The sequence below is a fragment of the Carassius gibelio genome, chromosome B11 (genome assembly GCF_023724105.1).
Source record: "Carassius gibelio isolate Cgi1373 ecotype wild population from Czech Republic chromosome B11, carGib1.2-hapl.c, whole genome shotgun sequence".
Lineage (NCBI taxonomy): Eukaryota > Metazoa > Chordata > Actinopteri > Cypriniformes > Cyprinidae > Carassius > Carassius gibelio.
The window spans coordinates 14191615-14204850 of NC_068406.1; the positions used below are offsets into that span (position 1 = coordinate 14191615).

Here is a 13236-nt window from a genome sequence, read left to right on the forward strand (position 1 = left end):
GTCGGTGATAAAGAGTGCATGGATACATTATTACGCCATTTACTGTTTATAAATTCTGATATTTTCATCGTGAGGTTAATAGATCAGGCCGGTTTGATGTGTGCACATGTATTTTGTGTTACATTAATGAATTAAATGATAAAGATGGGTTGGAGAAGCTTTTAATCTTTGCATTATAAGCCTTCTGCATGTTATACTTTTCATTGGCTATCAAAAAGTGGTGGGGGCAGAATCGACTTCGGCAAAAAATTGTGGTGACATGTCCCACCTGTCACACTCAAAAATTACAACTCTGTCTGAACTTAGAGCATTTTCCAATGAACTAGGTGTGAAAACACCAGCCTTCCTGTCAAAATCACCACAGAGCTATACAGATTCTTTTCCACGGTGCAGTGCACAAAACCTGTTTCACAGCAAACACAGATAGTGAAAGTGACCTAAATAGACATAATTAATACTTTGAGGAAATAAGAAAATGAGGTTACACCTGCTGAACAGTGCACGTTTACACTGCTGAAACATGGTCTTATGCCATACTTCCTCATGTAGGGTAATATTAACAAAAGAAGAGGAAACTGGCTGCAGGGGAAGAGGCACTTTGTGTGGACAAAATTTACAACAAACGTTAACCTCAATTTATTATTATTATTTTTACTTTGTCAGTAGCAAGGCAAACATAAACACTGACATCCATCCACACACAAAAAGTATATAGACATAGTACATTTCCAAGGAAAAAAAATACTTTAATTTAATATGGTATATAATATCCTCACAAAGCTAAGGTGTATGGTTTAGTTTTATAATAATCTATGGTGTGCCCCCCACCCTACACTATTTTTTTAACTGTATGAAGAATCCTTAAGATTCTCCTTTTTTGTTCCATAAAAAAGAAACAGGGAAACCTGAGGGTGAACAAATAAACAGAATTTATCAGCTATTCCTGTAAATCACATATTCACCACACAGTTTTATGCCGTTCTACAAACCTTACACACTTATAGCGGACATCCTGCATGGCCCTTAACACACAAACCAGAGTGTAAAATGTTCATAAACATCCCTAACACCTTTAGATATGCGTACACAAACACAACACATCTATACAGCCACATTTGAGGTTAACACTCATACAGAAACTTAAGTTTGATATCAACACAGAGGGTGCTCTCTGACCTATCAGACCACATCTATACAAAACAAGCAATTATATCTATATCTTTAGGTGCAGACTCTTTCAGCAATTCTGAGTCATCATGGAATTTACTAAGAAAACAACACTTTGTTGACTTTATGTACTGAGTACTTACTTGAGTAGTTTTATAAGCAATGTTTCTGCATGATATAGGCTATTTTTATTACCTAATGACAACTCCAGTCCCATATTTAAAACTGAAGCTATAGTTGCACTGATTGAGAAAACAATTAAAAGGCTTCCACCACCCTGTTTTGTACAAACATTTCCTGTTTGTCCCTCTACAAAGCTACAAGAATCCTGTCAAACTCCCAATGCTGAACTATTTTTGGAGAGGCAATAGAGACAAAAAAGACATCAGATACACAATGTAAATGTACATATACAATACAATAAAAATACTTTTACAAGTGGCATGTCCTTTATATTAGGTTATATCATAAAAGTGATATGTCACTCATAGAATGAGTATCACCCAGCAGATTTTACTTTTATTTTTGGTTTAATGCAATGTAATTTCTGTTACTAAAAGCATCAGTATGTGTGTTTGAAATAGTGTGCAGGTGTTTCGGAGTGCAAGTATAAAAACAAGAAAGAATATGAAAAGAGTAACATAAAAGAGTAAACAAACTTGCCACAAACTGCCTTTCTGTCAGGGTACATAGTTCTGAGGTAATACTATGCTCTCTCCTTCAGTCTCAGTTTTAATAATCATCATGCTTTTGGGGCAAGCAGGAAGGTGATGTTAAATGAAGTATGTGTGCTCAAACCAAAAGGAGAAAAAAATATCCAATCAGTGGAAGGAATAGTTACCTCCAAAGAAATTAAAAACTGATGAGAATACATTTACTCTCAGGTTTTCAAAATGTAGACTGCCTTTTCATCAGAACAGATTTTAAAAAATGTACCATTAAATCACTTGATCATCAATGAATCCTCTGCAGTGAATGGGTACCAGCTGATAAAACACCACAATAATCCAAAAGTAATCCAGACGACGGTCCATCAATTAATGTCTTGTTAAGTAAACATTTTATTTTTTATTTTTTTATTTTTTACTTCGAACAGTCCTCAATCCATTCTATATTTTCTTCAGTGAAATATTCATCTCATCTGAATCAGGAGAGAAATATTCACAGATCAATCACCATTTACAAACAAAACAAAGTCTTAAATTTTACATCTTCATGTCCCTAAACAAGATGCTGAGGAAGACTACACTTTCTGTAACATGGAGCACAGCGTCAGGCCAAAAAGAAACAGAATAAAAAAAAGTCATATCATTTCTTACGTTTTTAGCGCTTTTTCAAGAGACAAATCATTGCAGAGCAACTTTACAGAAAATGCAGTTTCTACAATATTTAGTAGTAGCACATCAGTGGTGACTGTCAGTTTATGTGCATATGACAGAAATGTTCAGAAAAATGTATACAATTAATTAATATAAGACGTAGTTAACCAGACGATGAACACTATTAACAACAGTTATCATGTGGTTTCACATTGTATTTGGGTTGGCATCATCTCTTCTCAGGTGTTCTGGATCCAGACTGGAGCTTGTGTAAATCCTAGTTACCAAAGTACCGAAGGCAAAACAGAGAAACAACTAGAGACATAATTAGCTGCTGTTCAAAGTTGGTGTCTAATATAACACCCAGATTTCTGACTCTAGAGGAAGTAACAGTACATCCATCTAGTTGCAAATTGTAATCTATGAGATTGTGTACTGTTTTTTGGTCCAATAAGTAATATCTCTGTGTTATCCAAATTTAATAGAAGAAAATTATTGGTCATCCAATCTTTCACATTTTTAATACACTCTGTTAGCTTAGATAATTTAAAAGTTTAATCTGGTCTCGTTGAGATGTATAGTTGAGTATCATCAGCATAACAGTGGAAACTGATCCTATTGAATACCTGTGTAGTTTTGTAATCGATCTATGAGTATGTCATGATCTATGGTGTCGAACGCAGCACTAAGATCAAGTAAAACTGGCAATGAGAAGCAGCCTTGATCTGATGAAAGAAGCCATTTTTAATTTTAACATGTGCAGTTTCTGTATTGGGGCCTGAAACCTGACTGAAATTCTTCATACAGGTCTTTTTTTTTTGCAGGAGCATAATTTTTTAAAACATTTTAGCCATAAATGGAAGTTTTGAAATGGGCCTATAATTAGCCAGTTCAATAGGATCTACGGTAGTTGTGGTTTCTTAATAAGAGGCTTAATAACCGCCAGCTTGAATGGTTTTGGGATGTGACATCGAGCATCACGTTAGTTCAGTCAGGCCACGTTAGTCACGCTTGCATCAGCTGTTCCTTATGGGTACCAATCCAGTCTTGACACCTATCATCTGCGGTCTATTTAAATTCCCATTCTTCAGTGTCTCTTCCATCACATCGCTGCTTGCAATTAACTCCCTCCTCCAACCCCAACTCCACCAACTGAACCTGTAATCCAATCTAACTTCTTTCTTTACAGTCTCTTCGTTGGAAGCAGTCTGTATCACATTTTGTTTACAACTCATGTAATTGCGAATTGTAATTATGTATGCTTATAATGGTTCTGTTCTGTACCCCAGGGGGGTTTGTCTTGTTGCCATCCCTGCTGTGTCCAAGGCTGCATGAATTGGTGTGTGGAGTGTTGCCCAGAACATAACCATACCACCAACACTAACTGTATGCAATTATAATTGTCATAAATATACTTGACGGAAGTGGTCCTGATTGAACTAAAGATAACCACGAGTTAATAATATTGAGAAGCGGTTCTTCAGCTACAGGTTACAACTCTTTCAGTAATTTACTGGGTACAGGATATAATAAACATGTTGCTGGTTTAGATGCAGTGATAAGTTTATTTAGCTCTTCCTGTCCTATAGCTGTAAAGCACTGCAGTTTATCTTTGGGTGCGATGGATGAAACTGAAGAATTAGACACAGTAGAATCTGTAATACAATTAGTTATTGTATTTCAGATGTTATCTATTTTATCAGTGAAGAAATTCATAAAGTCACGTTGATGGAATATTTGAATCGGGTGGTGTCTGGTTATTTGTTAATCTAGCCACTGTGCTAAATACAAATCTTCGATTGTTTTGGTTATTTTCAATGAGTTTGTAGATATGCTCGGCAGTTTTTAGAGCATTAATATAGCTGGAAATGCTGTTTTTCCATGCAATTTTAAAAACTTCCAAGTTAGTTTCTTTCTTGAGAGAGTGGGTATTACCGTTATACCATGGCACAGTACGTTTTTCTCTAACCATGTTTCCAGTCATTTGTCTAGTTCTTGTGTATTCTTGGGTACACATAGCAAAATAGTGTAGTGATGGGTAGTCGCGTCTCCAGTGGCGTTATGATATTTGGATCACGTGTCATTTAAGGTGTGGTTATGAGTACATCACATAAAAAAGATTGGGGGAATCTCTAACTTGTAGAACCTGTTCTGTATCATCAACACAAGGGAGAACCAAGTGTAATAAAATACATTTTATTAACAAAAGACAGACAAGAGTAATAAAACTACTACTAAATGAATACCATAAATGAAATGGCAATAAAGTACATAAGATGCATAAAATGCAAGAGATTATGTTGGGTGTTGCAATGTCAGAGCTACAGTATCTGGAAAAATAAACTGTTGCTACTGTGAAAGAAATAAGGTAAGGAACCCTATTATGCATCAAACAAATACATGAAAGATCTGCTTTAAATTACAACCAGCTATATAATATCTAATGTAAATTAGAAAAATCATATACTGATAATATCAAACAATGCCAAGGTCTCTGGTTCATCCATGCAGTGGGGAAAAGCAGTAGTAATCCGTTTCAACAGCCTTGAACATAAAGTGCTAGAGGATGTTGATCTGCTGGAGCACCAAATGGTCCTAAAATCTGGAACATGCTGATGTGGCCCTGGAGTAGGTGCAGAATGCCTTTAGCCTGGAACACACAAGCAAAGGTACCTTAGAATAAAGGTTTGCTCGCCGGAGCTTAATTTTGTTGCAGATGTCTGTGTGTCTTATGCCTCTCTGGGGTAGAGACACAGAAATTGGTCAATCCATTTTGTCTCTCTAGGCTGGAGACTGAGGATGTGCTGCATCTGTTGTTGTCTCTCCGGACGAAGACTCTGAATAAAGTCTGAATGTAGATGATCTCTTTCCTCGCAGGCTGGAGACTCAGAACGTAGTTGTATCTGTTGCTGCCTCGAAGCTGGAGACTTAGGACTTGGTATCATTTATTGCCACTTCTGTCATGGGCCTGAGGCTCAGAATGTTGGTTATCTGTTGCAGTCCTTTCCTTGACAGGACTCAGACTCAGAACGGAGGTTGATCTGTTGCAGTCTCGCCTTCACAAGCCAGAGAATCAGAACATTTGTTGATCTGTTAGTGACTCCTGGATGTGTCAGAGACTCAGAACTTGCTTTGTTAGTGTCTCTCCCTGACAGGACTCAGACCAGAAATGGTGTAGCTGTTATTGTCTCTTCCCTCACGGGACTCAGAGACTTTTTTCGATGAGGAGGAGATTGCAATCTGGCGCTTATCCATTTCTAGGCTGTGATTTGTGATTATTTCCATCAGAGTGGGGAAAAACGGTGCGGCCCACCCTTCTTTCCTCCTGTGGAACTTATTTGCATAGTCCAAACACACATTCAGAAAAGTTTCACTTAAGGTTAACCAAAACCATAATACCTTTGGCAATATTACGAACACATTAAGTCTAAACATGATGGGAAAAGATTTATCTGTCATGCATGCATTCATTTGTCCATGAACAGATGAGTTTGTGTAAGATTCTTCACTACACGTCACTGACAATACTTATTTCTCTGAATAAGTATACAGTAAAACGTGTGTCTTGAAGTTTGCATCAGTTTAAGGTTTGAAAACATAGTTCTGAATCGATTTGGATGGAACTCTGTGATCCCTTTTTGTTTCACCTATTGCCAGATGTCTTAAGGAATTTTTATAGTGGTCACAGGCCAAAACCTTAGAAATGCAGAAACTGCATTTTGACAAACAGGAAATCCCTTCCCAGGCTGTGTACCAGAGGTCTTCTTCTTGCTGCCTGGCTGTTGTCCTGGCATCTTTATCTAATGGCGCTGGACAGTTTGCTTATGTTAGTCCACCAAGAGCCAATCAAAATGTAGCAAACCTTTGTCCACTATTGTGGTCAGAGAGGGGCCCCGCCATAAACTGGGCCCTGGAATGTGCTGTCCACTACACCAATCTGTCTTTGGTGGCTGGAACAATAGTTCTTCCCAGATGTTAACGCTGAGCCATATAGTTAATATCAGTGATACGCAGTATGCACAATACAAGGAAATGGTCGGTAACATCATCACTTTGAGGTACGATATCTATATCAGTAAGATCGATTCCATGCGATACAATTAAATCTAGTTTACGATTAAAACGATGATTGGGCCCGGTGACATTTTGCTTGACTTCAAAAAAGGTTTATTAGGTCAGTAAATGCAAGTCCTAATACATAATTTGTATTATCAACGTGAATATTAAAATATCTGACAATAAGTGCTTTATCAATGGTATAACCAAAAGGTCTGAGAGGAAATTCTGTATACGGCCCTGATGGTCTATACTCCGTAGCCAGAGCAAGAGATACAATAGATTTATTTTGCATATCTGACAGTGTAACATTAAGCAGAAGTATTTCAAATGAGTTAAACGTGTATCCTGTTATCCAGACACCTCCCCCACGACCAGTCTGACGGGGCTCATGCTTTTAACAGTAGTTTGGTGGAGTAGAGTCATTTAGACCAATTTAATAATTTGATTTTAGCCAGGTTTCAGTCAAGCAGAGTACATCAAAACTATTATCTGTGATCATTTGATTTACAATAGCTGTTTTGGGTGTGATTGATCTAATGTTTATGAGTCCAAACTTTAAAAATAGTTTTTGTTCATTTATTTTACATTTTTCTGGTTACATCACAATAAGATTTTTTCTAGATCTTCCATTAAATGATTATTTTGACCCCACAGTACGGGGAACAGACACAGTCTTAATAGATTGGACAGTGCAACTACTTCTATCATTTAAGCAGTTAGAACAAAAGTCATTAGTAGTTATTTGAGAATTGGCTTATGGGGTGCAGGCCATCAGTGTGAAAGAGCCTAGAATGCTCCCAGGAAAAATGCTCGCCCGGGGCCTGGCTCGCATCCTCTGCTGTGGATGCACCCAGGGTCCATGCTGTCCTTGCGCCAGAGTGAAGGACATCTTGGATGATCACGTCCTGGGTGCACAGGGCCTGTGCAGAGAAACACATGGAGTTGAAGTTGTGGGACTGTTAGCAGCGCTGTATACTTACCCTGGACTTGTGAGCGTCAGCCCGGGAGGTTTTCAGCGTGGCTCTCCGCTCTCTCAGCTGGGCCTACCTCACCTCCAGGTCGCGAATCTGCTTCTCCATGTCCTCCAGCTCAACGTGTCCTCATCTGCACACAAAGGTAGACATACATCCATATTAGCAATGCAAGCGGGATTTACGGCAACCACGCTGACAAAGCTAATTGTTTATAAGCTAAATAGCGGACTCAGGAAATCAAAATAAAACTAGTGATAACAAGGCGCTCTGTTTTTGTTGTAGAATACGATATAGGATATATTCACACATTATAGAATAAAAATTATGGTGTATAAAAAATAGATTTTTAAAATAAAAAACAGTAGATAAAAAATAAAGGGATGGAGCTCAAACTCAATACACAGGGCAGCAACAAACAGGAAGTGACGTTATTGACGTTTCTTGATACTTGATATCACTTTATATTAATGAATGGTGGAAGAAAGAAGGTTAGTTTAAAAGAAAGTTAAAAAAATTGATGAGAAAGAGGTAGAAAGAAGTAGTCAGCAGATAACGATTTCATGAGAATGGAGAAATAAAATATAAATAACAATAAAAATAAAACAACAAAAATAAAATAAAAACAATAGACTGGCCTAACAAACCCTGAAACACATTGACGGAAAAGTTGGACATGTCCATGTCTCCATCTAGTGGACATTTGTGCAACTGCTGATGTACATCTGTCCACCTAAACCTTTTTTTTTCAATGCTGAATGCTAGTTTTTAGCATGGAACATACAAATATCAGTTAGAAGGACCAAGGAAAGGTTAACATACATATGTTTCTGAGAAAAAAAAAAGAATTTCTTGAAAAAAAAACAATGAGACAAAATGTGAAGATTTTTTCTTTTCTTTTCCCTTACAAGGACAGTTCAAAGTGGCAACTCGCTGGAGAGAAATACTATTTTTGAATGAAATATATATTTTTTTACATTGATAGTTTTGCTAACATGATTCATACATATGATATTTTGATTTTGTGGTTTCCCACAACAAGTCACCAGACAGTTTTGTTCCATTCCATCACCACACACACCAACCAATGCATAAAGGATGAACAAAATTATACCAGAGGAACTGCATGGTGTTCTGACTCAAACCACATTTTAAAATGAAACCATTTTTGAAGCAATTTGGCAAATCAAAATAGAGGTTCCTCTCTGAATTGATCATGCATCTCCTACAACAGACCACATATACACAACAATCAACTATCTGCGTATCTGGCATTGTAATATTAATAAATATAGCTGTAGATTACTGACAATCTGGAATATTTATAAAATGTTAAATGGTTTTTTTATATTTTGGAGATTTGAAGATGTCAAAATGTTCAGTATTTAAAGTTCTTTCTTCTTAAGATAACAGTGATGAGTGTGAGCTAAAATTAAGCCCCTCTGCTCTAGGACAGAGCTATTCTGAGACCGACACTCAGTTAGACAGCCAATCATGAGCCAAAGTATCTATAGACTCAGACTGGAGAGGGGAACATGTGCCACACTATTCCCAAACCAAAAACTGTTTGTCCAACAGGTCACTTTGTCAACCAACTGCTCTTCATCTTGAGGAAACAGACCTCATAAGCAAGTACGAGATCGTTCTATTTTTCTAACTTTAGTAACAGTAAGACCATTCAGTTAGAGGCGAAATGCAAAGATTAATTCTCCTTTGCTGTTTGAATTGTTCTTCCCTCAGTCTCTCTATCTCTCTCTCTTTAGGGATGTTGGATGTTTTAATAATTGGAGGAGGTCCTCATGCTTTAACCCTCGCTACTCTGCTCTCAAACCCTGAAAAACCTCTCTGCCAATCTAGTGCTGACATCCTTCAGGGAATTCAGCTGAGCAAAACTAAAGCTAAACGTGCACGGTACAAAACCAAAAAGAGACAACCCATCAGTGAGTCAAGCAGATTGGTTATGGTTTATTTTCCCGTGCATACATGCTATAAACACAGAATGATTTGGATCTTCTTTCCAAAAGGGCCAGTTTTTGACACAAAGAATGAAGCCAAATGTCTGGCGTGTCCTCTGCTGCATTTCAAAGTGGTGGATTCTTATGGAAAATGGACATCACTGTGGGAAAGTCAGTTTACCGCCCTGAACATCCCTCACCTTCGATCACACACGCTGGTGCACACCGATCCATTTAACAAGGTAATTTAGCACTGGAGAGCATGTGTTGACATCTACATGACCAATGAAATACTCTACTCTTCGGAAAAGTTCAAGCAGGATTTCCAAACTGAGGGTAGGTAAGGTTATAATGAGCTAAATAATCTGATCCCAAAATTGAAAGCATAAAAAATATTATGCTACTTTATTGTAAGAAAATACAACAGATGAATAGATGGTAAGACGCGATCAATGCAAACCAAGAAATAAACATTAAAATTAAGTTGTCTTTCAAAAGGACTAATACTTTGTGCATCTGTGTACAATTTCAGAAGGCCTTGCAGGACTTTGTGTTGGAGCAAAATCGGGAGGATGAGCTGAACTGTTTACCTGAGAAAATTTGTATTCAGGACGAGAATGCATTTTTTAACGACAATCGCCTGGGAAAGAAGGACAAAAAGCTTCTTAGCACAACAAACGGCCTACAGAAAAACCTGTATTTCAGTCTTCCGGGAACACAACTCAGTATAGACTTCTTCCAGGAGCAGGTCTGAGCATCATGCAACAGAATGCCTGACTAATAATAATTAATCACCCGACTGTGAAATGAATGGTTTTAAAGCAACTGAATGTAAGTTTTTTTTATGTTTTACTTTAAATATAAACGTTTGAATTCAAAGTCATTCTGATGGTGCACTAATAAGGATGATGCTGGCTTCTCATACTCAATATCTGTGGCAGATATTTATTTTTTTGGTGAAATTCTGCAAAAAAAGGTTGATTGCTTTATGACAGCAACAAATGCATGAGCAGCTGTCTACTGTAATTATGGCAGTGTTATATTTACGACAGTGAATTCCACTCTCTAAACTGTATGAGGCTCTAAAGTCGCAAACCTACATACAGTTGTTTTAACAGCACTACTGGTATTAAGGTAAAACTGTGCTGCATGATGTTCTGAGCATTATGAAAAATTGAGTTTCAGCTAGCTGTAACATTATCAAATATTTAATTCGGAATGCTAAGTGCAATGCGTTTTAATACTAAACTAACTTTAAAAGTTGAATTATTAATGCATTGAAATATTAATAAATTATGGATTACATTGAAAAGGGCTTCCACCTACTGTAGGTACACAAATATGACCTGGACAGTGTCTTAATCAGAGCCACAGTGGACAGAATCATCCCAGTCTTAACTGAGGATGAGAGCAAGGTTAAGTTTTTCAAGGTGACACTACACACTGGGGAAAATATAGAGGCAAAAGCAGTTATCATGGCGACTGGACCTTCCAGGGCACAGATGGCAAACATCCCATGTTGGGTTCAGTCAATCCAGGAGAGCTACCCAGAGCAAAGTCTACAACACACAGTGCAGCTCATGCATTACTTCTGTACACATGAAAAGATGGGTGAATCCTCCTCAGGTGAGTTTCTAAATGTTATCAATTCCTGATCAGCCAGATTTAAAGCAAAAGTAAATACATACTATATTTGCATAATGCGAGACGATGAATATGCACTTTTTCTCAGGTTCTCCTGTGTGCCGGAGGGGTCAGAGAGTAATGGTGGTAGGTGGAGGTCTGACCAGCACCCATATTATCTCAATTGCGCTGAAGCAGGGTGCATGTCATGTGACCTGGGTCTTACGAAAACACTTACAGGTAAACTTAGTGTAAACATAGCTACATAAAGAAAAATGTAAAATCAGTTAATCGTAACTGCCAAATAATCCCTAATAATATAAAGTTTAGGGGTTGTGTATCGTGTATTTTGAGACTAACAACTTGCTACCTGCCAAATAATTTAATGGACATGGAATGATTTTTAAAAGGTGCTCTAGGTGACGTTGGCCATTGTAGAAATGATGTCAGATATATCCTGCCACCTCCTTCAAGCACGAAGGAACAAAAAATCTAAACCCTTACTTAGTTAATTTATTATTTTAAAATAACATACTTTGCTCTCTCTCAGCTTAAGCAGTTTGACGTTGGGGATATAGAGAGTCTGATTGGACGCTATTCCCACGTCGAGCATGGGATCAAGATGGATGGCCTGGCCTACTTAAGGCAGTTCTATAATGAAAGAAGTCTTCACAAGAGGCTAGCGATGATCAAACAAGCCAGGAAAGGAGGATCAGTGACCCCTGAGGCCTACGCACAACTTCAGCCTTTCATTCAGAGTGGCCAGCTCCGGATCAGAGCTCATTGCCAGGTGTGTCACAATGCTTTGGCTCTAATGTGAGGCAGCTATACTCAAGTGGGATGCTACGTGCCATGAGTCATTAACAGCTAAACATACAGTCCAAAGAATATCTAAGTTCAATGAGTCTACAGCTCTTTGTTAATTAAATGTAACTGATATTTTATTATTTAAAATGTCTTTACCCCAAGGTGGCAGAAGCTAAATGGTGTTATGAGTCACAGCTTTGGAGGGTTTCCTTGAGCAGTGGAGAACAATGGGGTGGAGAAAAGATCTGGCTGGCAACAGGGTGCAAACTGGATGCTACCCAGGACCCTTTACTCTCTGACGTCATGACAAAATTCCCCATTCAAGTGAGCATGTGGTCATTTCAAAAACCTTATAACAGGGGTTCAACAGAAGAATCATAATACAAATAGAAATACATTATTACGGTATATACTTACATTGTTGTTAAGTATCATTTTTGATACATCAGTAATTTGTGGCTCATAATTGCTTAGTATCATAATCAAAGTTTGTAGTTTTCATTTAATGAAATGTATTACAAGAAATAAAAATAAATGTTCTTTTAAAGCCTGATGTATTAGATCAGATGCAGTATTTTATTTTATTTTTTTATCCTGAAACCTTTTTTTATTATTTATGTGCACAGCTGTACATAAGTTAAGCATTTTTTTGCTTGACAGGTTCTGGAGGGCTGGCCATGCATAACAGAATCACTGCAGTGGACATCAGGATGCCCCCTCTACCTGACAGGACAATATGCAGCACTTCAGGTGCTGTTATGTTCTTGTTATATATTATTACGTGTAGTATGAGGTGAAAGAATTTGAGTGAGTCATCATACTATGAGTCATCACTGAGTAATTTCTAGATAACACCTGCATGCTAACTATGATTGTAGGCTGCATATAACATTACTACAAGTATAGGTAATAAATATATGAAATGTCCACAGGTTGGGCCTCATGCAGTGAATCTAGCAGGGGGTCAAGCTGCGAGTATGCGCATTTTCAAAGACATCTTAGCTCAACACAGTGGACTGGATGAGAGTACATCAGAAAGGATGGAAAAGACCCGCACTGAAGAGTACATATCACATATGCACGGTCTCATGTGGTTGTAACATCTAGCATCTAGAGAGCCAGATCGGCAGTCTCAGGTGTCAAATTGACAGTGACAAAGGAAGGGGGGAAATGCTAGCTGTAAAATTATATTATATGATGCCACACTGTACATGATGCTGACTAATAAATAATGACCTAACCTTTGTTTTGGGTCTCATTTAAACTAATAGTCATGTGTAAACGCATAGTCATGCTTAGTAGCTCAAAATACTGCATTGTCATTGTTGTACTGCG

At 37.7% G+C, this 13236-nt stretch overlaps 1 protein-coding gene across 2 annotated transcripts; it reads left to right on the forward strand.

Moving 5' to 3' along the window:
* The first annotated feature begins 9033 nt into the window (after window positions 1–9033).
* On the forward strand, window positions 9034–13146 carry zgc:113276 (uncharacterized protein LOC553748 homolog). 2 transcript variants are annotated; one of them, XM_052569377.1, is made up of 10 exons: window positions 9034–9148; window positions 9280–9456; window positions 9541–9713; window positions 10004–10219; window positions 10803–11097; window positions 11204–11334; window positions 11645–11884; window positions 12064–12225; window positions 12562–12651; window positions 12834–13146. In XM_052569377.1, exons 2-10 carry the CDS (start codon window positions 9282–9284, stop codon window positions 12999–13001), a joined length of 1650 nt encoding a protein of 549 aa, XP_052425337.1. In that variant the 5' UTR covers window positions 9034–9148; window positions 9280–9281; the 3' UTR covers window positions 13002–13146. The 2 variants fall into 2 exon arrangements, with proteins under 2 accessions (XP_052425337.1, XP_052425338.1); XM_052569378.1 differs by lacking the exons at window positions 9034–9148; window positions 9280–9456 and having other exon boundaries at window positions 9571–9807.
* Window positions 13147–13236: the final 90 nt, after the last annotated feature.

Bases quoted from the DNA above. Each gene is read 5' to 3' on its own strand.
- zgc:113276 (XM_052569377.1), top strand. From the start codon at position 9,282: ATGTTGGATGTTTTAATAATTGGAGGAGGTCCTCATGCTTTAACCCTC. The intron at 9,457-9,540 runs GTGAGTCAAGCA...TCTTTCCAAAAG, and splicing joins CAAAAAGAGACAACCCATCA to GGCCAGTTTTTGACACAAAG. The intron at 10,220-10,802 runs GTCTGAGCATCA...CACCTACTGTAG, and splicing joins TAGACTTCTTCCAGGAGCAG to GTACACAAATATGACCTGGA.